At 35.9% G+C, this 24681-nt stretch overlaps 1 protein-coding gene and 1 long non-coding RNA gene across 3 annotated transcripts in view; one reads left to right on the top strand and one right to left on the bottom strand.

The window, feature by feature from the left end:
- LOC148950207 (uncharacterized) overlaps positions 1 to 24681 on the bottom strand; it is a 91512-nt gene that overhangs the window by 32961 nt on the left and 33870 nt on the right. For both annotated transcript variants that reach the window (XM_089092231.1, XM_089092232.1), the window contains exon 4: positions 19641 to 19848. In XM_089092231.1, the coding sequence (XP_088948357.1) occupies positions 19641 to 19848 (208 nt within the window). The remainder of the gene's footprint in view (positions 1 to 19640; positions 19849 to 24681) is intronic.
- Positions 1 to 24681, top strand: part of LOC148950208 (uncharacterized) — an 82648-nt gene that overhangs the window by 24130 nt on the left and 33837 nt on the right. The gene's annotated exons all lie outside the window — the stretch shown is intronic.

The raw sequence follows: 24681 nt of genomic DNA, 5'->3' as shown, positions 1-24681 counted from the left end.
CAATTCTAACAATTCAGAACAAATTCTTTTCTTAATGTCCCTCATAAATAAATTTTACAAGTTGAGGTACTCACCCTCTTCACCCACAACTTTACTTTATGGCTTTTTGCAGGCCCCAACACCAGGCAATTCAGCAATTCTGTCATTTCAGAACAAGTTCTTTTCTTAATGTCCCTCCTGAATCAATTTTACAAGTTGAAGTACTCACCCTCTCCACCCACAACTTTACTTTATGGGTTTTTGCATATCCCAACACCAAGCGATTCAGCAATTCTATCATTTCCAGACAAGTTCTTATCTTAATGTCCCTCCTAAATCAATTTTACAACTTTACTTTATGGCTTTTTGCATACCCCAACACCATGCAATTCAGTAATTCTATCATTTCAGAACAAGTTCTTTTCTTAAAGTCCGTCCTAAACCAATTTTATAAGTTGTATTACACACCCTCTTCACCCACAACTATACTTTATGGCTTTTTGCATACCCCAACATCAAGCCATTCAACAATTCTATCATTTCGGAACAAGTTTTTTTCTTAATGTCCTTCATAAATCAATTTTACAAGTTGAAGAACTCACCCTCTTCACTAATTTCAGAACAAGTTATTTTCTTAATATCCCTCCGAAACAAATATTACAAGTTGAAGTGCTCACCATCTTTAACCACAACTTTGCTTTTTTCGTTTCTAAATATCCCATTGTCAAGCAATTCAGCAATTCTATCACTTCGGAAGAAAGTCCTCTCTTAATGTCTGTCAGAAACCAATTTTACAAGTTGAAGTACTCACCCTCTTCACCCACAACTTTACTGTATGCCTTTTTGCATATCCCAACACCAAGCACTTCAACAATTCTATCATTTCAGAACCAGTTCTTTTCTTAATATCCCTCCTAAACCAATTTTACAAGCTGCAGAACTCACCCTCTTCACCCAAAACTTTACTTTATGGCTTTTTGCATACCCCAACACGAAGCAATTCAGCAATTCTATCATTTCAGAGCAAGTTCTTTTCTTAATTTCTCTCCTAAACCAATTTTACAAGTTGAAGTTCTCACCTTCTTCACCCACAAATTTACTTTATGGCTTTTTGCATACCCCAACACCAAGCAAGTCATTAATTCTATCATTTCAGAACAAGACCCTTTCTTAATGTCCCGCCTCAACCAATTTTACAAGTTGCAGTGCTCACCCTCTTCACCCACAACTTTACTTTATGCCTTTTTGCATAACCCAATACCACGCAATTCAGCAATTCTATCTCTGCAGAACAAGTTCTTTACTTAATGTCCCTCCTAAACCAATTTTACAAGTTGAAGTACTCACAATCTTCAGCCACAACTTCACTTTTTGGCTTTTTGCATATCCCATCACCAAGCAATTCAGCAATTCTATCATTTCAGAACAAGTTCTTTTCTTAATGTCCCTCCTAAGCCAATTTTACAAGTTGAAGTGCTCACCCTCTTCACCCACAACTTTACTTTATGCCTTTTTGCATACCCCAACACTAAGCAATTCACTAATTCTATCATTTCAGAACAAATTCCTTTCTTAATGTCCCTCCTAAACCAATTTTACTAGTTGAAGTACTCACCCTCTTCACCCACAACTTTACTTTATGGCTTTTTGAAAACCCCAACACCAAGCAAATCAACAATACTATCATATCAGAACAAGTTCTTTTCTTAATTTCCCTCCTAAATCAATTTCACAAGTTGAAGTACTCACCCTCTTCACCCACAACTTTACTTTATGCCTTTTTGCATACCCAAACACCAAGCAATTCAACAATTCTATCATTTCAGAACAAGTTCTTTTCTTAATGCCCCTCCTAAGCAAATTTTACAAGTTGAAGTACTCACCCTCTTCACCCACAACTTTACTTTATGGCTTTTTGCACAATCCAACACCAAGCAATTCAGCAATTCTATCATTTCAGAACAAGTTCTTTTCTTAATTTCCCTCCTAAATCAATATTACAAGTTAAAGTACTCACCCTCTTCACCCACAGCTTTACTTTATGGCTTTTTGCATATCCCAACACCAAGCAATTCAGCAATTCTATCATTTCAGAAAAAGTTCTTTTCTTAATGTCCCTCATAAATATATTTTATGAGTTGAAGTACTCGCCCTCTTATCCAACAACTTTACTTTATGGCTTTTTGCACACCCCAACACCAAGCAATTCCGCAATTCTATCATTTTAGAACAAGTTCTTTTCTTAATGTTCCTCCTAAAACCATTTTATAAGTTGAAGTACTCACCCTCACTAACATAACCACAAAATTCCACATTATTGCGCAGACATACCAAAACCATAGGTTAGGTTAGGCTAGCCTACGTACGAGCGCGTATGTAGGCTAACCTAACCTAACCTATGGTTTTGGTATGTCTGTGCAATAATGTGGAATTTTGCGGTTATATTAGTGAGGGTGAGTAATTCAACTTGTAACATTTGTTTAGGAGGGACATTAAGAAAAGAACTTGTTCTGAAATAATAGAATTGCTGAATTGCTTGGTATTGGGATATGCAAAAAGCCATAAAGTAAAGTTGTGGGTGAAGAGGATGAGTACTTCAACTTGTAAAATTGGTTTAGGAGGGACATTAAGAAAAGAACTTGTTCTGAAATAATAGAATTGCTGAATTGCTTGGTGTTGGGATATGTAAAAAGGCAAAAACTAAAGTTGTGGATGAAGAGGGTGAGTACTTCAACTTGTAAAATTGGTTTAGGAGGGAAAATAAGAAAAGAACCTGTTCTGAATTGATAGAATTTCTGAATTGCTTGGTGTCGGTGTATGCAAAAAGCCATAAGGTAAATTTGTGGGTGACGAGGATTATACTTAAACTTGTAAAATTGGTTTAGGAGAGAAATTAATAAAAGAACTTGTTATGAAATGATGGAAATTATGAATTGCTTTGTGTGAGGCTATGTAAAAAGCCATAAAGTAAAGTCTTGGTTGAATAGGGTGAGTACTTCAACTTGTAAAATTGGTGTACGAGGGACGTTAAGAAAAGAACTTGTTCTGAAATGATAGCAATGATGAATTGCTTTGTGGTGGGTGATGCTAAAAGCCATAAAGTAAATTTTTTGGTGAAATGGGAGAGTACTTCAACTTGTAAAATTGGTTTAGGAGTGAGATTAAGAAAATAACGTTTTCTGACATGATAGAAGTGATGAATAGCATGGTGTTGGGTTATACAAAAAGTAATAAAGTAAAGTTTTGGGTGAAGAGGGCGAGTACTTCAACTTGTAAAATTGGTTTAGGAGGGACATTAAGAAAAGAACTTGTTCTGAAATGATAGAATTGCTGAATTGCTTGGTGTTGGGATATGCAAAAAGCCATAAAGTAAAGTTGTCGGTGAAGAGGGTGAGTACTTCAACTTGTAAAATTTGTTTAGGAGTGACATTAAGAAAATAACTTGTTCTGAAATGATAGACTTGTTGAATTGCTTGGTGTTGGGATATGCAAAAAGGAACAAAGTAAAGTTGTGGGTGAAGAGGGTGAGTACTTCAACTTGTAAAATTGGTTTAGGAGGGACATTAAGAAAGGAACTTGTTCTGAAAAGATAGAATTGCTGAATTGCTTGGCGTTGGGGTATGCAAAAAGGCATAAAGTAAAGTATTGGGTGAAGAGGGTGAGTACTACAACTTGTATAATTTGTTTAGGAGAGAGATTAAGAAAGTAACTTGTTCTGAACTGATAGACGTGGTGAATTGCTTGGCGTTGGGTTATGCAAAAAGGCATAAAGTAAAGCTGCGGGTGAAGAGGGTGAGTACTAAAACTTGTAAAATTGGTTTATGTGGGACATTAAGAAAGGTCTTTGTTCTGAAAAGATAGAATGGCTGAATTGCTTGGTGTTGGGTAATGCAAAAAGCCATAAAGTAAAGTTGTGGATGAAGAGGGTTGAGTACTTCAACTTGTGAAATTGGTTTAGGAGGGACATTAAGAAAAGTATTTCTTCTGAAATGATAGAATTGCTGAATTGCTTTGTGTTTGGTTATGCAAAAAGTAATGAAGTAAAGTTGTGTTTGAAGAGGGTGAGCACTTCAACTTGTAAAATTGGTTTAGTAGGGACATTAAGAAATGAACTTGTTCAGAAATGATAGAACTGCTGAATTGCCCGGTGTTGGGTAATGCAAAAAACCATACAGGAAAGTATTGGGTGAAGAGGGTGAGTACTTCAACTTTTTAAATTGGTTGAGGAGGGATATTAAGAAAAGAACTTGTTCTGAAATGATAGAATTGATGAATCGATTGGTTTTGGGAACGTAAAAATCCAAAAATTAAAGTTGTGGGTTTAGAGGGTGTGTACTTCAACTTGTAAAATTGGATGACGAGAGACATTAAGAAAAGACCATGTTCAGAAATTATATTATTTCTTTATTGCTTTATGTTTGGTTATGCAGATATCCATAAAGTAAAGTTTTGGGTAAAGATGGTGAGTACTTCAATTGTTAAAATTGGATTAGGAGGGACATTAAGAAAAGAACTTGTTCTTAAACGATATAATTGTTGAATTGCTTGGTGTTTAGATATGGAAAAAGGCATAAAGTAAAGTTGTGGGTGAAGAGGGTGAGTACTTCAACTTGTAAAATTGGTTTAGGAGGGACATTAAGAAAGGACTTGTTCTTAAATGATAGATTTGCTGAATTGCTTGGTGTTGGGGTATGCAAAAAGGCATAAAGTAAAGTTGTGGCTGAAGAGGGTGAGTACTTCAACTTGTAAAATTGGTTTAGGAAGAACATTAAGAAAGGAACTTGTTCTTAAATTATAGAATTTGTGAATTGTTTGGTGTTGGGTTATTCAAAAATCCATAAAGTAAAGTTGTGGGTGAAGAGGGTGAGTACTTCAACTTTTAATATTGGTTTAGGAGGGACATTAAGAAAAGAACTTGTTCTGAAATGATAGAATTGCTGAATTGCTTGGTGTTGGGATATGCAAAAAGGCATAAAGCAAAGTTGTAGTTGAAGAGGGTGAGTACTTCAACTTGCAAAATTGGTTTAGGAGGGACATTAAGAAAGGAACTTTTTCTGAAATGATAGAATTGCTGAATTTCTTGGTGCTGGGTTATGCAAAAATGCATAAAGTAAAGTTGTGGGTGAAGAGGGTGAGTACTTCAACTTGTAAAATTGGTTTAGGAGGGACATTAAGAAAATAACTTGTTAAGAAATGATAGAATTGCTAAATTGCTTGGTGTTGGGGTATGCAAAAAGGATGAATGACTCACCCTCTTTACCCAAACTTTACTTTATGGCTTTTTGCATACCCCAACACCAAGCAATTCAGTACTTATATTATTTCAGAACAAGTTCTTTTCTTAATGTCCGTCCTAAACCAATTTTACAAGTTGAATTACTCACCCTCTTCACCCACAACTATACTTTATGGCTTTTTGCATACCTCAACATCAAGCCATTCAGCAATTCTATCATTTCGGAACAAGTTTTTTTCTTAATGTCCTTCATAAATCAATTTTACAAGTTGAAGAACTCACCCTCTTCACTAATTTCAGAACAAGTTCTTTTCTTAATATCCCTCCTAAACCAATTTTACAAGTTGAAGTACTCACCCTCTTCACCCACAACTTTACTTTATACCTTTTTGCATATCCCAACGCCAAGCAATTCAGCAATTCTATCATTTCAGAACAAGTTCTTTTCTTAATGTCCTACCGAAACCAATTTTACAAGTTGAAGTGCTCACCCACAACTTTACTTTATGGCTTTTTGCATATCCCAACACCAAGCCGTTCAACAATTCTATCACTTCAGAACAAGTTCTTTTCTTAATGTCCCTCCTAAACCAATTTTATAAGTTGAAGTTCTCACCCTCTTCACCCAAAACTTTACTTTATGTCTTTTTGCATACCCAAACACCAAGCAATTCAGCAATTCTATCATTTCAGAAAAAGTTCTTTTCTTAGTATCCCTCCTAAAACAATTTTACAAGTTGAAGTACTCACCTTCTTCACCCACAACTTTAATTTATGGCTTTTTGCATACCCCAACACCAAGCAATTCAGCAATTCTATCATTTCAGAAAAAGATCTTTTCTTAATGTCCCTCCTAACACAATTTTAGAAGTTGAAGTACTCACCATCTTCACTCACAACTTTAATTTATGGCTTTTTGCATACCACAAAACAACTCAATTTAGCAATTCTATCACTTCAGAACAAGTTCTTTACTTAATGTCCCTCCTAAACCAATTTTACAAGTTGAAGTACTCACCATCTTCAGCCACAACTTTACTTTATGCCTTTTTGCATACCCCAACACTAAGCAATTCAGCAATTCTATCACTTCAGAACAAATTCTTTACTTAATGTCCATCCTAAACCAATTTTACAAGTTGAAGTGCTCACCCTCTTCACCCACAACTTTACTTTATGCCTTTTTGCATACCCCAACACTAAGCAATTCAGCAATTCTATCATTTCAGAAAAAGTTCCTTTCTTAGTATCCCTCCTAAAACAATTTCACTAGTTGAAGTACTCACCCTCTTCACCCACAACTTTAATTTATGGCTTTTTGCATACCCAAACACCAAGCAATTCAGCAATTCTATCATTTCAGAACTAGTTCTTTTCTTAATATCCCTAATAAGTCAATTTCACAGGTTGAAGTCCTCACCCTCTTCACCCACAACTTTACTTTATGCCTTTTTGCATACCCAAACACCAAGCAATTCAACAATTCTATCATTTCAGAACAATTTCTTTTCTTAATTACCCTCCTAATAAAATTTTACAAGTTGAAGTACTCACCCTCTTCACCCACAACTTTACTTTATGGCTTTTTGCACAATCCAACACCAAGCAATTCAGCAATTCTATCATTTCAGAACAAGTTCTTTTCTTAATTTCCCTCCTAAATCAATTTGACAAGTTAAAGTACTCACCCTCTTCACCCACAGCTTTACTTTATGGCTTTTTGCATATCCCAACACCAAGCAATTCAGCAATTCTATCATTTCAGAAAAAGTTCTTTTCTTAATGTCCCTCATAAATATATTTTATGAGTTGAAGTACTCGCCCTCTTATCCCACAACTTTACTTTATGGCTTTTTGCACACCCCAACACCAAGCAATTCCGCAATTCTATCATTTTAGAACAAGTTCTTTTCTTAATGTTCCTCCTAAAACCATTTTATAAGTTGAAGTACTCACCCTCACTAACATAACCACAAAATTCCAAATTATTGCGCAGACATACCAAAACCATAGGTTAGGTTATGCTAGCCAACATACGAGCGCGTATGTAGGCTAACCTAACCTAACCTAGGGTTTTGGTATGTCTGTGCAATAATGTGGAATTTTGTGGTTATATTAGTGAGGGTGAGTACTTCAACTTGTAAAATTGGTTTAGGAGGGACATTAAGAAAAGAACTTGTTCTGAAATAATAGAATTGCTGAATTGCTTGGTGTTGGGATATGTAAAAAGGCAAAAAGTAAAGTTGTGGATGAAGAGGGTGAGTACTTCAACTTGTAAAATTGGTTTAGGAGGGAAATCAAGAAAAGAACCTGTTCTGAATTGATAGAATTACTGAAATGCTTGGTGTTGGGGTATGCAAAAAGCCATAAAGTAAAATTGTGGGTGAAGAGGATGATACTTCAACTTGTACTCACCCTCACTAACATAACCACAAAATTCCACATTATTGCGCAGACATACCAAAACCATAGGTTAGGTTCGGCTAGCCTACGTTCGCGCGTGCTTGTAGGCTAACCTAACCTAACCTATGGTTTTGGTATGTCTGTGCAATAACGTGGAATTTTGTGGTTATATTAGTGAGGGTGAGTACTTCAACTTGTAACATTGGTTTAGGAGGGACATTAAGAAAAGAACTTGTTCTGAAATAATAGAATTGCTTAATTGCTTGGTGTTGGGATATGTAAAAAGGCAAAAAGTAAAGTTGTGGATGAAGAGGGTGAGTACTTCAACTTGTAAAATTGGTTTAGGAGGGAAATCAAGAAAAGAACCTGTTCTGAATTGATAGAATTACTGAAATGCTTGGTGTTGGGGTATGCAAAAAGCCATAAAGTAAAATTGTGGGTGAAGAGGATGATACTTCAACTTGTACTCACCCTCACTAACATAACCACAAAATTCCACATTATTGCGCAGACATACCAAAACCATAGGTTAGGTTAGGCTAGCCTACGTTCGAGCGCGTATGTAGGCTAACCTAACCTAACCTATGGTTTTGGTATGTCTGTGCAATAATGTGGACTTTTGTGGTTATATTAGTTAGGGTGAGTACTTCAACTTGTAAAATTTGTTTAGGAGGGACATTAAGAAAAGAACTTGTTCTGAAATAATAGAATTGATGAATTGCTTGGTGTGTGGGTATGCAAAAAGCCATATAGTGAAGTTGTGGGTGAAGAAGGTGAGAACTTCAACTTGTAAAATTGGTTTAGGAGGGACATTAAGAAAAGAACTTGTTCTGAAATGATATAATTGTTGAATTGCTTGGTATTGGGATATACAAAAAGCTATAAAGTAAAGTTGAGGGTGAAGAGGGTGAGCACTTCAACTTGTAAAATTGGTTTAGGAGGGAAATTAAGAAAAGAACCTGTTCTGAATTGATAGAATTACTGAAATGCTTGGTGTTGGGTTATGAATAAAGACATAAAGTAAAATTTTTGGTGAAGATGATGAGGACTTCAACTTGTTAAATTTGTTGAAGAGTGATATTAAGGAAAGAACTTGTTCTGAAATAATATCATTGTTGAATTACTTTGTTTTGGGGTATTCAAAACGCCATAAAGTAAAGTTGTGGGTGAATAGGGTGAGTACTTCAACTTGTAAAATTGGTTTACGACAGACATTAAAGAAATAACTTGTTCTGAAATGATATAGTTGCTAAATTGCTTTGGTGTTGGGGTATGCAAAAAGCCATAAAGTAAAGTTGTGGGTGAAGAGGGTGAGTACTTCAACTTGTAAAATTGGTTTAGGGGGGACATTAAGACAAGAACTTGTTCGGAAATGATAGAATTACTGAATTGCCTGGTGTTGGGGTATACAAAAAGGCATAAAGTAAAGTTGTGTGTGAAGAGGGTGAGTACTTCAACTTGTAAAATTGGTTTAGGAGGGACATTAAGAAAATAACTTGTTCTGAAATGATAGAATTTCTAAATTGCTTGGTGTTGGGATATGCAAAAAGCTATAAAGTAAAGTTGTGGGTGAAGAGGGTGAGTACTTCAACTTGTAAAATTGGTTTAGGAGTGACATTAAGAAAATAACTTGTTATGAAATGATATAATTGCTTAATTGCTTGGTGTTGGGATATTCAAAAAGGCATAAAGTAAAGTTTTGGGTGAAGAGGGTGAGTACTTCAACTTGTAAAATTGGTTTAGGAGAGAGATTAAGAAAGGAACTTGTTCTGAAATGATAGAATTGGTGAATTGCTTGGCTTTGGGGTATACAAAAAAGCATAAAGTAAAGCTGGGGGTGAAGAGGGCGAGTACTAAAACTTGTAAAATTGGTTTAGGAGGGACATTAAGAAAGGACTTGTTCTGAAATGATAGAATTGCTTAATTGCTTGGCGTTGGGGTATGCAAAAAGGCATAAAGTAAAGCTTCGGCTGAAGAGGGCGAGTACTACAACTTGTAAAATTGGTTTAGGCGGAACATTAAGAAAGGTATTTGTTCTGAAAAGATAGAATGGCTGAATTGCTTGGTGTTGGGAAATGAAAAAAGCCATAAAGTAAAGTTGTGGATAAAGAGGGTGAGTACTTCTACTTGTGAAATTTGTTTAGGAGGTACATTAAGAAAAGAACTTGTTCTGAAATGATAGAATTGCTGAATTGCTTGGTGTTAGTATATGCAAAAAGCCATTAAGTAAAGTTGTAGACGAAGAGGGTTGAGTACTTCAACTTGTGAAATTGGTTTAGGCGGGACATTAAGAAAGTCATTTCTTCTGAAATGATAGAGTGGCTGAATTGCTTGGTGTCGGGATATGCAAAAAGTCATGAAGTAAAGTTGTGTTTGAAGAGGGTGAGCACTTCAACTTGTAAAATTGGTTTAGTAGGGACATTAAGAAAGGAACTTGTTCAGAAATGATAGAACTGCTGAATTGCCTGGTATTGGGGCATGCAAAAAGCCATACAGGAAAGTGTTGGGTGAAGAGGGTGAGTACTTCAACTTGTTAAATTGGTTTAGTAGGGACATTAAGAAAAGAACTTGTTCTGAAATGATAGAATTGTTGAATTGCTTGGTATTGGGCATGCAAAAATCCATAATGTAAAGTTGTGGGTGAAGAGGGTGAGTACTTCAACTTGTAAAATTTGCTTAGGAGGGACATTAAGAAAAGCATTTGATCTTAAACTATATAATTGTTGAATTGCTTTGCGTTGGGGTATAGAGAAAACAATAAAGTAAAGCTGGGGTTGAAGAGGGTGAGCACTACAACTTTTGAAATTGGTTTAGGCGGGAGATTAAGAAAGGAACTTGTTCTTAAAAGATAGATTTGCTGAATTGCTTTGCTTTTGGGTATGCAAAAAGGTATAAAGTAAAGTTTTGGCTGAAGAGGGTGAGTACTACAACTTGTAAAATTGGTTTAGGCGGAACATTAAGAAATGAATTTGTTCTGAAAATATAGAATTGCTGAATTGTTTGGTGTTGGGAAATGCAAAAAGGCATAAAGTAAAGTTGTGGGTAAAGAGGGTGAGTACTTCAAATTGTGAAATTGGTTTAGGAGGGACATTAAGAAAAGAACTTGTTCTGAAATGATAGAATTGCTGAATTGTTTGGTGTTGGGATATGCAAAAAGGCATAAAGTAAAGTTGTAGTTGAAGAGGGTGAGCACTTCAAATTGTAAAATTGGTTTAGGCGGAACATTAAGAAATGAACTTGTTCTGAAATGATAGAATTGGTGAATTGCTTGGTGCTGTGTTATTCAAAAAGGCATTAATTAAAGTTGTGGGTGAAGAAGGTGAGTACTTCAACTTGTAAAATTGGTTTAGGAGTGACATTAAGAAAATAACTTGTTAAGAAATGATAGAATTGCTAAATTGCTTGGTGTTGGGGTATGCAAAAAGCCATAAAGTAAAAGTGTGGGTGAAGAGGGTGAGTACTTCAACTTGTAAAATTGGTTTAGTCGGGACATTAAGAAAGGAACTTGTACTGAAATGATAGAATTGCTGAATTGCTTGGAGTTGGGATATGCAAAAAGGCATAAAGTAAAGTTGTGGGTGAATACGGTGAGTACTTCGTCTTGTAAAATTGGTTTAGGAGGGACATTAAGAAAAGGACATGTTCTAAAATGATAGAATTGCTGAATTGCTTGGTGTTGGGGTATGCAAAAAGTCATAAAGTAAAGTTGTGGGTGAAGAGGGTGAGTACTTCCACTTGTGAAATTGGTTTAGGAGGTACATTAAGAAAAGAATTTCTTCTGAAATGATAGAATTGTTCAATTGTTTGGTGTTAAGATATGCGAAAAGGCACGAAGTAAAGTTGTAGTTGAAGAGGGTGAGCACTTCAAATTGCAAAATTGGTTTAGTCGTAACATTAAGAAATGAACTTGTTCAGAAAAGATAGAACTGATAAATTGCCTGGTGCTGGGGTATGCAAAAATGCATAAAGTAAAGTTGTGGGTGACGAGGGTGACTACTTCAACTTGTAAAATTGGTTTAGGGGGGACATTAAGAAAAGAACTTGTTCTGAAATGATAGAATTGCTGAACTGCTTGGTGTGGTGTATGCAAAAAACCATAAAGTAGTATTGCTGAATTGCTTGGTGTTGGGGTATGCAAAAAGGTATAAAGTAATGTTGTGGGTGAAGAGGGTGAGTACTTCAACTTTTAAAATTGATTTAGGAGGGACATTAAGAAAGGAACTTGTTCTGAAATGAATGAATTGTTGAATTGCTTGGTGTTGGGGTATGCAAAAAGCCATAAAGTAAAGTTGTGGGTGAAGAGGGTGAGTACTTCAACTTCTAAAATTGGTTTAGGAGGGACATTAAGAAAAGGACTTGTTCTGAAATGATAGAATTGTGGAATTGCTTGGTGTGGGGGTATGCAAAAAGCCATAAAGTAAATTTGTGGGTGAAGAGGGTGAGTACTTCAACTTGTAAAATTGGTTTAGGAGAGAAATTAAGAAAAGAATTTGTTCTGAAATGATATAATTGTTGACTTGCTTGGTATTTGGATATACAAAAAGCCATAAAGTAAAGTTGTGGGTGAAGAGGGTGAGCACTTCAACTTGTAAAATTGGTTTAGGAGGGAGATTAAGAAAAGAACCTGTTCTGAATTGATAGAATTGCTGAATTGTTTGGTGTTGGGATATGTAAAAAGGCAAAAAGTAAAGTTGTGGGTGAAGAGGGTGAGCACTTCAACTTGTAAAATTAGTTTAGGAGGGAAATCAAGAAAAGAACCTGTTCTGAATTGATATAATTACTGAAATGCTTGGTATCGGGGTATGCAAAAAGACATAAAGTAAATTTGTGGGTGAAGAGGATGATACTTCAACTTGTTAAATTTGTTTAGGAGAGATATTTAGGAAAGAACTTGTTATGAAATAATAGCATTGTTGAATTGCTTGGTGTTGGGGTTTGCAAAAAGCCATAAAGTAAAGTTATGGGTGAAAAGGGTGAGTACTTCAACTTGTAAAATTGGTTTAGGAGGGACATTAAGAAAAGAACTTGTTCGGAAATGATAGAATTGCTGAATTGCCTGGTGTGGGGGTATACAAAAAGGCATAAAGTTAAGTTGTGGGTGAAGAGGGTGAGTACTTCAACTTGTAAAATTGGCTTAGGAGGGACATTAAGAAAAGAACTTGTTCTGAAATGATAGAATTGCTGAATTGCTTGGTGTTGGGATATGCAAAAAGCCATAACGTAAAGTTGTGGGTGAAGAGGGTGAGTACTTCGCCTTGTAAAATTGGTTTAGGAGGGAAAATTAAGAACAGGACATGTTCTAAAATGATAGAATTGCTGAATTGCTTGGTGTTGGGGTATGCAAAAATGCATAAAGTAAAGTTGTGGGTGAAGAGGGTGAGTACTTCAACTTTTAAAATTGATTTAGGAGGGACATTAAGAAAGGAACTTGTTCAGAAATGATAGAATTGCTGAATTGCTTGGTGTTGGGATATGCGAAAATGCATAAAGAAAAGTTGTGGGTGAAGAGGGTGAGTACTTCAACTTGTAAAATTGTTTTAGGAGGGACATTAAGAAAGGAACTTGTTCTGAAATGATAGAATTGCTGAATTGCTTGGTGTTGGGGTATGCAAAAATGCATAAAGTAAAGTTGTGGGTGAAGAGGGTGAGTACTTCAACTTGTAAAATTCGTTTAGGAGGGATATTAAGAAAAGAACTTGTTCTGAAATGATAGAATTGCTGAAATGCTTGGTGTTGGAGTATGCAAAAAACCATAAACTTAAGTTGTGGGTGAAGAGGGTGAGTATTTCAACTTGTAAAATTGATTTAGGAGGGACATTAAGAAAAGAACTTGTTTGGAAATGATAGAATTGCTGAATTGCTTGGTGTTGGGATATGCAAAAAGCCATACAGTAAAGTTGTGGGTGAAGAGGGTGAGTACTTCAACTTAAAATTGGTTTAGGAGGGACATTAAGAAAATAACTTGTTAAGAAATGATAGAATTGCTGAATTGCCTGGTGTTGGGGCATGCAAAAAGCCATAAAGTAAAGTTTTGGGTGAAGAGGGTGAGTACTTCAACTTGTAAAATTGGTTTAGGAGGGACATTAAGAAAGGACTTGTTCTGAAATGATAGAATTGCTGAATTTCCTGGTACTGGGGTATGGAAAAAGGCATAAAGTAAAGTTGTGGCTGAAGAGGGTGAGTACTTCAACTTGTAAAATTGGTTTAGGAGGGACATTAAGAAAGGAACTTGTTCTGAAATGATAGAATTGCTGAATTGCTTGGTGTTGGGATATGCAAAAAGGCATAAGGTTAAGTTGTGGGTGAAGAGGGTGAGTACTTCAACTTGTAAAATTGGTTTAGGAGGGACATTAAGAAAAGAACTTGTTCTGAAATGATAGAATTGCTGAATTGCTTGGTGTTGGGATATGCAAAAAGGTATAATTTAAAGTTGTGGGTGAAGAGGGTGAGTACTTCAACTTGTAAAATTGGTTTAGGAGGGACACTAAGAAAATAACTTGTTAAGAAATGATAGAATTGCTGAATTGCTTGGTGTTGGGGTATGCAAAAATCCATAAAGTAAAGTTGTAGTTGAAGAGGGTGAGTACTTCAACTTGTAAAATTGATTTAGGAGGGACATTAAGAAAAGTACTTGTTCGGAAATGATAGAATTGCTGAATTGCTTGGTGTTGGGATATGCAAAAAGCCATAAAGTAAAGTTTTGGGTGAAGAGGGTGAGTACTTCAACTTGTAAAATTGATTTAGGAGGGACATTAAGAAAAGAACTTGTTCTGAAATGATTAAATTGCTGAATTGATTGGTGTTGGGGCATGCAAAAAGCCATAAAGTAAAGTTATTGGTGAAGAGGGTGAGTACTTCAACTTGTAAAATTGATTTATGAGGGATATTAAGAAAAGAACTTGTTCTGAAATGATAGAATTGCTGAATTGCTTGGTGTTGGGGTATGCAAAAGCCATAAAGTAAAGTTGTGGGTGAAAACGGTGAGTACTTCGTCTTGTAAAATTGGTTTAGGAGGGACATTAAGAAAAGGACATGTTCTAAAATGATAGAATTGCTGAATTGCTTGGTGTTGGGGTATGCAAAAAGTCATAAAGTAAAGTTGTGGGTGAAGAGGGTGAGTACTTCAACTTTTAAAATTGATTTAGGAGGGACATTAAGAAGGACTGTTCTGAAATGAATGAATTGTTGAATTGCTGGGTGTTGGGGTATGCAAAAAGCCATAAAGTAAAGTTGTGGGTGAAGAGGGTGAGTACTTCAACTTATAAAATTGGTTTAGGAGGGACGTTAAGAAATGGACATGTTCTAAAATGATAGAACTGCTGAATTGCTTCGTGTGGGGGTATACAAAAAGCCATAAAGTAAAGTTATGGGGGAAAAGGGAGAGTACTTCAACTTGTAAAATTGGTTTAGGAGAGACATTAAGAAAAGAATTTGTTCTGAAATGATAGAATTGCTGAATTGCTTGGTGTTGGGATATGCAAAAAGCCATAAAGTAAAGTTGTGGGTGAAGAGGGTGAGTACTTCAACTTGTAAAATTGGTTTAAGAGGGATATTAAGAAAAGAACTTGTTCTGAAATGATAGAATTTTTGAATTCCTTGGTTTTTGTGAACGCAAAAAGCCATAAAGTGAAGTTTTTGGGGAAGATGGTAAGTACTTCAGCTTGTAAAATTGGATTATGAGGGACATTAAAAAAAAACTTGTTCTGAAATGATAAAAATGATGAAATGCTTGGTGTTGGTGTATGCAAAAAGTCATAAAGTAAAGTTGTAGGCGAAGAGGGTGAGCACTTCAACTTGTAAAAGTGGTTTTGGAGGGAAATTAAGAAAATAACTTGTTCTGAAATGATAGAATTGCTGAATTGATTGGTGTTGGGATATGTAAAAAGGCAAAAACTAAAGTTGTGGGTGAAGAGGGTGAGCACTTCAACTTGTAAAATTGGTTTAGGAGGGAAATCAAGAAAAGAACCTGTTCTGAATTGATAGAATTACTGAAATGCTTGGTATTTGGGTATGCAAAAAGCCATAAAGTAAAATTGTTGGTGAAGAGGATGAGTACTTCAACTTGTAAAATTGGTTTAGGAGGGACATTAAGAAAAGAACTTGTTCTGAAATGATAGAACTGTTGAATTGCTTTGTGTTGGGGTTTGAAAAAAGCCATAAAGTAAAGTTATTGGTGAAAATGGGTGAGTACTTAAAATTGTAAAATTGATTGAGGAGGGACATTAAGAAAATTATTTTTTCTACCGCAATATAATTACTAAATAGCCTGGTTTGGGGGTTTAAAGAAAGGCATAACGTAAAGTTGTCAGTGACGTGGGTGAGCACTTCATCTTGTAAAATTGGTTTAGGAGAGATATTACGAAAAGGACTTGTTCTGAAATGATAGAATTGCTGAATTGCTTGGTGTTGGGATACATGGGTGCCCATAAGCTGAATTCCAGGGGGGGGGCAAACCGTGTCTAATTGGCACTTTTAATGCTATATAAGAGAAATCTCAGAACAAAAATATAAAAATAAGGCAGCATCATCCAGCCAGGGGGGGGGGGGCGGGAGCCCCCCTGCCCCCCCCCATATGGACGCCCATGCTGGGATATGCAAAAAGCCATAACGTAAAGTTGTGGGTGAAGAGGGTGAGTACTTCGCCTTGTAAAATTGGTTTAGGAGGGACATTAAGAACAGGACTTGTTCTAAAATGATAGAATTGCTGAATTGCTTGGGGTTGGGGTATGCAAAAATTCATAAAGTAAAGTTGTGGGTGAAGAGGGTGAGGACTTCAACTTTTAAAATTGGTTTAGGAGGGAAATTAAGAAAAGAATTTGTTCAGAAATGATAGAATTGCTTAATTGCTTGGCGTTATGGTATTCAAAAAGCCATAAAGTAAAGCTGTAGGTGAAGATGGTGAGTACTACAACTTGCAAAATTGTTTTATGAGGGAGATTAAAAAATGAACTTGTTCTGAAAAGATAGAACTAGTGAATTGCCTGGCTCTGGGTCATACAAAAAACCATACAAGAAAGCTTGGGGTGAAGAGGCTGAGCACTACAACTTGTTAAATTGGCTTAGGAGGGATATTAAGAAAAGAACTTGTTCTCAAATGGTAAAATTGCTGAAATGCTTGGAGTTGGAGTATGCAAAAAACCATAAACTTAAGTTGTGGGTGAAGAGGGTGAGTATTTCAACTTGTAAAATTGATTTAGGAGGGACATTAAGAAAAGAACTTGTGAGCTGATAGTAGTGTCTATGTTTAACTAAATCTTGATGAATTCCCACTTCATATGTCTATTACTCGAAAAAGAACCCGTTTCATCTCTCTCAGACTTTTAGTAATCTTTTTGTCTGACTGAATCATGATAAATTTCCACTTCATATGTCTCTAACATTAAAAAGAATTCAATTCATCCCTCAGAATATGGTAAAAATCTAATCCACCTATTTCAGTCTCTAGTATATCACTTGTAAGCTGATAGTACCATCTGTGTTTTACTAAATCTTGATAAATTCCCAATTCATATGTCTCTGACCCTAGGAAGAATCCGATTTATTTCTCTCAGACTATGGTAAAATCATAATTCATCTATTTCAGACTCTGGTATACCGCTTGTGAGCTGATAGTAGTGTCTGTGTTTAACTAATTCTTGATGAATTCTTCCCACTTCATATGTCTCTTACTCGAAAAAGAATTCGTTTCATCTCTCTCAGACTTTTAGTAGTCTCTTTGTCTGACTGAATCTTGATAAATTTCCACTTCATATGTCTCTAACTCTAAAAAGAATTCAATTCATCTCTCAGACTATGGTAAAAACCTAATTCACCTATTTCAGTCTCTAGTATATCACTTGTAAGCTGATAGTAGCTTCTGTGTTTACTAAATCTTGATAAATTCCCAATTCATATGTCTAACCCTAAGAAGAATCCGATTTATCTCTCTCAGACTATGGTGAAATTCTAATTCACCTATTTCAGACTCTGGTATACCACTTGTCAGCTGATAGTAGTGTCTGTGTTTAACTAAATCTTGATAAATTCCCAATTCATATGTCTAACCCTAAGAAGAATCCGATTTATCTCTCTCAGACTATGGTGAAATTCTAATTCACCTATTTCAGACTCTGGTATACCACTTGTCAGCTGATAGTAGTGTCTGTGTTTAACTAAATCTTGATGATTTCTTACTTCATATGTCTCTCACTCGAAAAAGAATCCGTTTCATCTCTCTCAGACTTTTAGTAGTCTCTTTGGCTGACTGAATCTTGATAAATTCCCACTTCATGTGTCTCTAGCTCTAAAAAGAATTCAATTCATCTCTCAGACTATGGTAAAAACCTAATTCACCTATTTCAGTCTCTAGTATATCACTTGTAAGCTGATAGTAGCTTCTGGTTTGACTAAATCTTGATAATTCCCAATTCATATGTCTCTAACCCTAAGAAGAATCCGATTTATCTCTCTCAGACTATGGTAAAATCCTAATTCACCTATTTCAGGCTCTTGTATACCACTTGTAAGCTGATGGTAGTGTCTGTGTTTAACTAAATCTTTATGAATTCCCACTTCATATGTCTCTTACTCGAAAAATAATCCGTTTCATCTCTCTCAGACTTTTAGTAGTCTCTTTGTCTGACTGAATCTTGATAAATTTCCACTTCATATGTCTCTAACTCTAAATAGAATTCGATTTACATCTCTCAGACTATGGTAAAAAATCTAATTCACCTATTTCAGTCTCTAGTATATCACTTGTAAGCTGATAGTACCTTCTGTGTTTGACTAAATCTTGATAAATTCCCAATTCATATGTCTATAACTCTAAGAAGAATCCGATTTATCTCTCTCAGTCTCTCTCAATCTGTTTTGCCCAAATCATCCTCTAAAATGTCTCAATCTGTTTCGCCAAAATAATCCCTAAAATGTCTTAATCTGTTTCACCCAAATAATCCCTAAAATGTCAATTAATTTGTTTCACCAAAATAATCCCCTAAACGTAATTTCTGAATGTTCCTTTGTTTTGGTATCCCTGCACTGTCACATTTGAAATTCCCAGGAAACAACTCCTGCGTTAAATATATTCAATCTGTTTTAATCTCGTTTGAATTTCGGATAATTATCTAAGGTGTCCTAGTTACACTATAATGACTTCGAAAGAATATTGATTCCAGAATTTATCTCTGACGCTAAAGTAGAGAACCCTTTTAGTTTCTTCATTCCGCTTATGATACATTAGAATTCCCCGTCAGATTTCCACCATAGCCTATTACGTAAATCTAAGCTAGAATTTCTTAGAAACAATTGGTCCAACATCATTCCCGTCTGTATTAAATACACTTAGAAACATCTCTGATTGGTCTAGAAAGAGGCTTGGTCTTGTACAGTAAGTAAATGAATAATCTTGTCCCCCCCTGTATTCTACCTCGTTGGAGTGCGCATGTGCATTGTTCGTACTGGAGTAAATAATAGGTTCCTACTACTGCTATTATGGGATAAGTTTAATTTTTTACTAGATTGCTCTTAAGGGGCGACCCCTCTCTGGTTTTCAAGGAGTGGTGGGAAAATGCTGTTGGTCAAAAAAATGGATTGATTTCACTCTAGAACATACATCAGAGCCATCAATTCTTGGGAATTGACTCATTTCAAGTTCCGATTCTGCAAAGAAAAGGATTTGACAGTTGACAGCAAACAAAGCTGTTTGTGTCAGTGTTCGATTGTTTAAAATCGATTCTACTCAACTGGTTACACTTACAAAATTCTTGGAATTCACCTCCCTTGTTTGTTCTCTATCAAGACAAAATTTGCTATTATTTTCTATGCAATCTAGTAACTTCAAGCTGCAATTAACGAAACTCTGCTTATGCTTGAAACGTATTTTGATTTTTTTCTTTTTTTTTGGGGGGGGGGGCTGGTTTGTGGATGTGCCTCAAAAATGATAATAAGCTTCACTAACTGAGAGCTCTGTCCTTTGCCCTACCGTCCTCTTCTCCGTAGTGTAACACGATAAACCGTCTCTGCTTTAGAAGAAAATACTTACTGTTTTCCGTCTCAATTCATGTGATGATGAATAAGATGCTTTTAAGCGATTGGGCTCAATCAATTCTCGAAATTTACTACTGGGGTGAATTTCGTCTTTACACATATAAGAGCCTTGGCTGGGATTCTCGCCTTGTTGACAATGAGAAGTAGAAATAATCGGTAAATCAAAGTCATGAAATCTGGGTGAAACTGCTTCTAATTTTGACCTTGAAAACAAAATATTTGTATATATACGTATATGTGTCTATACAAAAATGTAACGTATGAATGTGGAAGTACATTATTCTTTACACTGAATATTATACTAAACTAAAGGGATATTCTGTCAAAACTGAGATCAGAAGTAATGCTATAACGTTGCCCATTGCCCATAGTAAAGGCAATAAGCCTTCAGAGTTTTATTAATATTTTTTAAGCCTTCAGAGTTTTATTAATATTTTTTCCCAGAGTCACTTCATATGGAAGGGGTGGCCTTATAAAATTCGGAAGGGGCTCATTCGACTGGAAATCGAAGGTTCTAGTGGCCTAGCTATGAATTAAAAGTGATGAAAGGGCAAAAAGCCCCTCCACGCCCTGGTTTCCCCAAATGCATCCGATCAAAGTTTTGAGATAGCCATTTTGTTCAAAATAGTCTGAAAGTCAGAAAACCACAACTCAGGGGTTGACAAAGCCCCCACGGCTCCATAGCCCACACAGGATATATGCTATGCAAGTTGTCCATTGCTAAGGTTCTTATGGAAGGGGTGGCCGTAAAAACTTCAGAGAAGGCTCATTTGACTTGAAGCCGAAAGTTATACTTCCCATTTTAAGAAGCAAAGGTGATCGGAGGGAAACTAGCCCCCCTCTCTCTCTCTCTTTCTTCCCCAGATGCTTCCAACCAGAATTTGGGATAGCCATTTTGTTCAAAGTATTCTAAAGGTCAAATAATTATGATTGCGAGTGTGATAACCCACCCCAGCCCATGGGGCAAGGGTTTCAGGTTATGCTAGCTGACCATTGTTGGCATTTATGGTTTTATGGAAGGGGTGGACGTACACACTTATGAGGGAGCTCATTCGTTTAGAAATTGAAGTTTCTAGGGCCTTTTTAAGAGTCGAAAGTGATTGGAGGGTGCAAAACCCCCATAACGCCATTTTATCCCGAATGCATCCAGTCAATATTTTGGGATATCCATTTTGCTCAAAATATTCCAAAAGTCAAATAACTTTAACTCAGGGGTTGACAAATCCCCCACAGCTTCCAGGGCAAGGACTAAAACTTACCTAAGTTGCCCATTGTTGACATATAAGATTTTTTGGAAGGGGGGGGGGTAGTATAAACTTTTGAGGAGGCTTATTCGATTGGGAATGTGAAATTCTAGTTCTCTTTTAAGAGTTCAAAGTGATCAGAGGCCTCTGCCACCCCCATGCACCATTTTGTCCTAATGCATCTAATCAAAATTTTGAGATAGCCATTTTTTTAAATAGTCCAAAGGCCAAGTAGCTATGTTTTCGGGTTTGAACCCCCCCCCCCCGACTCTAGGGGGATGGGCTGTAAGCTATGCAAGTTGCCTGTTGTTAACATTTAAGGTTTTTATGGAACGGGTGCCCGTATAAACTTTGATTGTAAATCATAAGTTTAGCGCCCTTGTTAAAAGTGAAATGTGATTAAAGGGCACCCAGCCCCCCCCTCCCTCACGCCATTTTTTTCCAAATGCATCAGATTAAAGTTTTGAGAAACACATTTTGGTCAAAATAGTTCAAAAGTCAAATAACTACACCAAATAGCTCTGGGGTAGACGCACCTCCCGGCCAATATATACGAAATCATATTATTGAGTTAGGACAAAAGTGAATACACCATTCTATGCCTTTTTTTATGCTGATTAAAAATATAATAAGCTTTTCGATCGGAAATGAGTTTCAGCCCCCCCCCCCCTATATAGGCCAATTCAGGGTTAGGTTAGGTTAGGTATAGCCTATATAGGGGGGGGGGTGAAATTCATTTCCGATAGAAATGCTTATTATATCGTAATCAGCATAAAAAAAGGCATCGAATGGTGTATTCACTTTATTCCTAACTCAATAATATGATTTTGTAGATATTGACCCACCTCCCCAGTCTTCGGGTAAGGGCTATAAGTTCTTCAATAGTAGCATGGGTGTATGCAATTTAAGATGTCAGTACTCCTGTAACTCCCCTTTGGATACAAAAGTCCAGTATCCCTGTGATTCCAAGAGGCCGGTGCCCCTGTAACTCCCCTTTGGATACAAGAGGACAGTATCCCTGTATGCACTTTAACGGGACCCATAGGAAATTACTTTTACAACACACATATTCTATCATTCCAACGACAGCCCTATCCTACCATTACAAGCGCGCCCATATCTTAACATTCCGAGCGGCCAGTACTCCCACCATACAAACGGCCAGTACTCCCACAATAGCCTATCATTCTGAGTGGTGCCCAATCTTAACATTCTAAGTGGCTAGTACCACCATACGACACATACGGCGTTATCCTACTTCCGCTTGATATGGAAAATCCTTTTCAGTGAGGTTTTCTCCGTGAACAGGAGACTCCTGTTCACGGAGAAAACTGTGATAAAGTTGAGATAAAGTTGTACTGGCCTCTGCTGAGGAGAGGCCAGTACAACTTTATCTCAGCCAAATATTCTGATATAAGAGAAAGACCGTCCAAATTGTTGTATGCAGTTTAAGCGGCCTCATATCATATTTGTTTAATCGGGCCCATCTGGTTTCATCGTACTTCCCACTTAGTAAGTAAAATTCTTGGAAACATTATTATCTGAGTTTCGTTTGCCAAGTATTTTGTTCAATAAAAGAAGTGAGCTTGAAATGCTATTAAGACTAATAAACGAAGTGTTGATATGGATTCTAATAAACAATTGCATGAGAACCTTTTGTACTCTAATGCTATCGAACTAATTATTGATTATTGACTATTGATAATTGATTATGACTACAACAGGGCATGTATCATTATTGTGATGTAATGGTCCTGTGCACATCGGTTTTCCATTACCGGGCTTGTGCATGAGTTTGGGCCCCCATATTCCCATCCAGGGTCAAGAGTCCCCATCCAGGGTCCCAGTCCCCCCAAATTTTTACCACCCCCTTTTTTGTTAAATAAATAATTCTTGTATCCCTTAAAAGAACTTTAAGGGGGTGTGAAGAGACTCTGTTCTCTGATTGCATGTGTTTTTTTTCTTTACTTGGCGTTCATTAAAAAAAACAAAGATTTCTTTGTTAAATAAATGATTCTTGTATCCTTTAAAAGAGTGTTGCGGGGTTTGAGAGAGTCTGTTCCCTGATTTTACGTAGTTTTTTTCTATGCTTGGCGTTCATTAAAAAGGAATATTTTTCTGATAAATAAATAATTCTTGTATCCTTTAAAGAGCTTTATTGGGTTTGAGAGACTCTGTTCCCTGATTCTATTTCGGTTTTCTTTCTTTACTCTTCGTTCATTTGAAACGAAAGTTTTCTGTAAAATAAATAATTCATGCATAATTTAAAATAGATTTACGGAGTTAGAGAGGCTCTGTTCCCTGATTCCAAGTGGTTTTTTCATTACTTGGCATTCATTTAAAAAACCAAGATTTTCTGTTAAAGAAATAATTCTTGTATCCTTTAAAAGAACTTTGCGGGGTTCGAGAGACTCTTTTCCATGATTTCATGTAGTTTTTTTTCTTTACTTGGCGTTCATTAAAAAAACGAAGATTTTTGTTAAAAAAAAAAATCTGGTATCCTTAAAAAGAGCTTTACAGGCTTTGAGAGACTCTGTTATCTTATTCCATGTGTTTTTTCTTTACTAGATGTTCATTAAAAAAAACTAATATTTTTGTTAAATAAATAATTCTTGTATCCTTTAAAAGAACTTTATGGGGTTTGAGAAACTCTGAAACTCTGATTCTCTGAACTCTGAAACTCTGAAACTCTGATTCTGAAACTCTGAAACTGAGAAACTCTGATTCAATGTGGTTTTTTTTTTGTTTTGTTTTTTCTTTACTTGCCGTTCATTACTCAAAACGAAGATTTCTTTGTTAAATAGATAATTCTTGTATCCTTTCAAAGAATTTTACAGGGTTTTAGAGACCCTGTTCTCTGATTCCATGTGTTTTCTTTTTTCTATACTTGGCCTTCTTCTAAAAAAAACTAAGATTTTTTGTTAAATAATAAAATCTTGTTATAATTTAAAAGAGCTTTATTGGATTTGAGAAACTCTGTTCCCTGATTCCATGTGGTTTTTGTTTCTTTACTATGCGTTCATTAAAAAAAGATTTTCTGTTAACTAAATAATTCATGTATCATTTAAAATGCGACGTGCATCATTTACGGAGTTAGAGAGACTATGCTCCCTGATTACAGAGGTGGTCTTTTTTCTTTACTTGGCATTCATTTAAAAAACCAAGATTTTATGTTAAATAAACAATTCTTTAAAAGAGATTTACGGGTTTGAGAGACTCTATTCTCTGAGTCTATGTGTTTTTTTTCTTGACTTGGCGTTCATTAAAAAAGAACAAAGATTTTTTGTTAAATGAATAATTCTTGTATCCTTTAAAAGAACTTTACGGGGTTTGTGAGACTCTGCTCCCTGCTTCCATGTGTTTTTTTCTTTATCCGGCGTTCATTAAATAAACGAAGATTTTTTTTCGTCAAATAAATAATTCTTGTATTCCTTAAAAGAGCTTTACAGGGTTTGAGAGACCAAGTTCCCTTATTCCATGTGATTTTTTTTCTTTACTTGGCGTTCACTAAAAAACGAAGATATTTTTGTTAAATAAATAATTTTTGTATTCTTTAAAATAGCTTTACAGGGTTTGAGAGACTATGTTCCCGGATTCCATGTGTGTTTTTTTCTTTACTTGACGTTCATTAAAACGAAGAGTTTCTTTGTCAAATAAATAATTCTTCTATCCTTTAAAAGATCTTTACGGGGTTTGAGACACTCTGTTCCCTGATTCCAAGTGGGTTTTTATCTTTACTTGGTGTTTATTAATGAAACGAAGTTTTTTAAATAAATAATTCTCGTGTCATTT

This window comes from Artemia sp. Qi Xiang Cuo, chromosome 7, assembly GCF_049724085.1.
Source record: "Artemia sp. Qi Xiang Cuo chromosome 7, ASM4972408v1, whole genome shotgun sequence".
In the NCBI taxonomy this organism is placed as follows: Eukaryota; Metazoa; Arthropoda; class Branchiopoda; order Anostraca; family Artemiidae; genus Artemia; species Artemia sp. Qi Xiang Cuo.
Note: the sequence above shows the minus strand (reverse complement) of the source record. Positions and strands in the feature narration are given on the sequence as shown.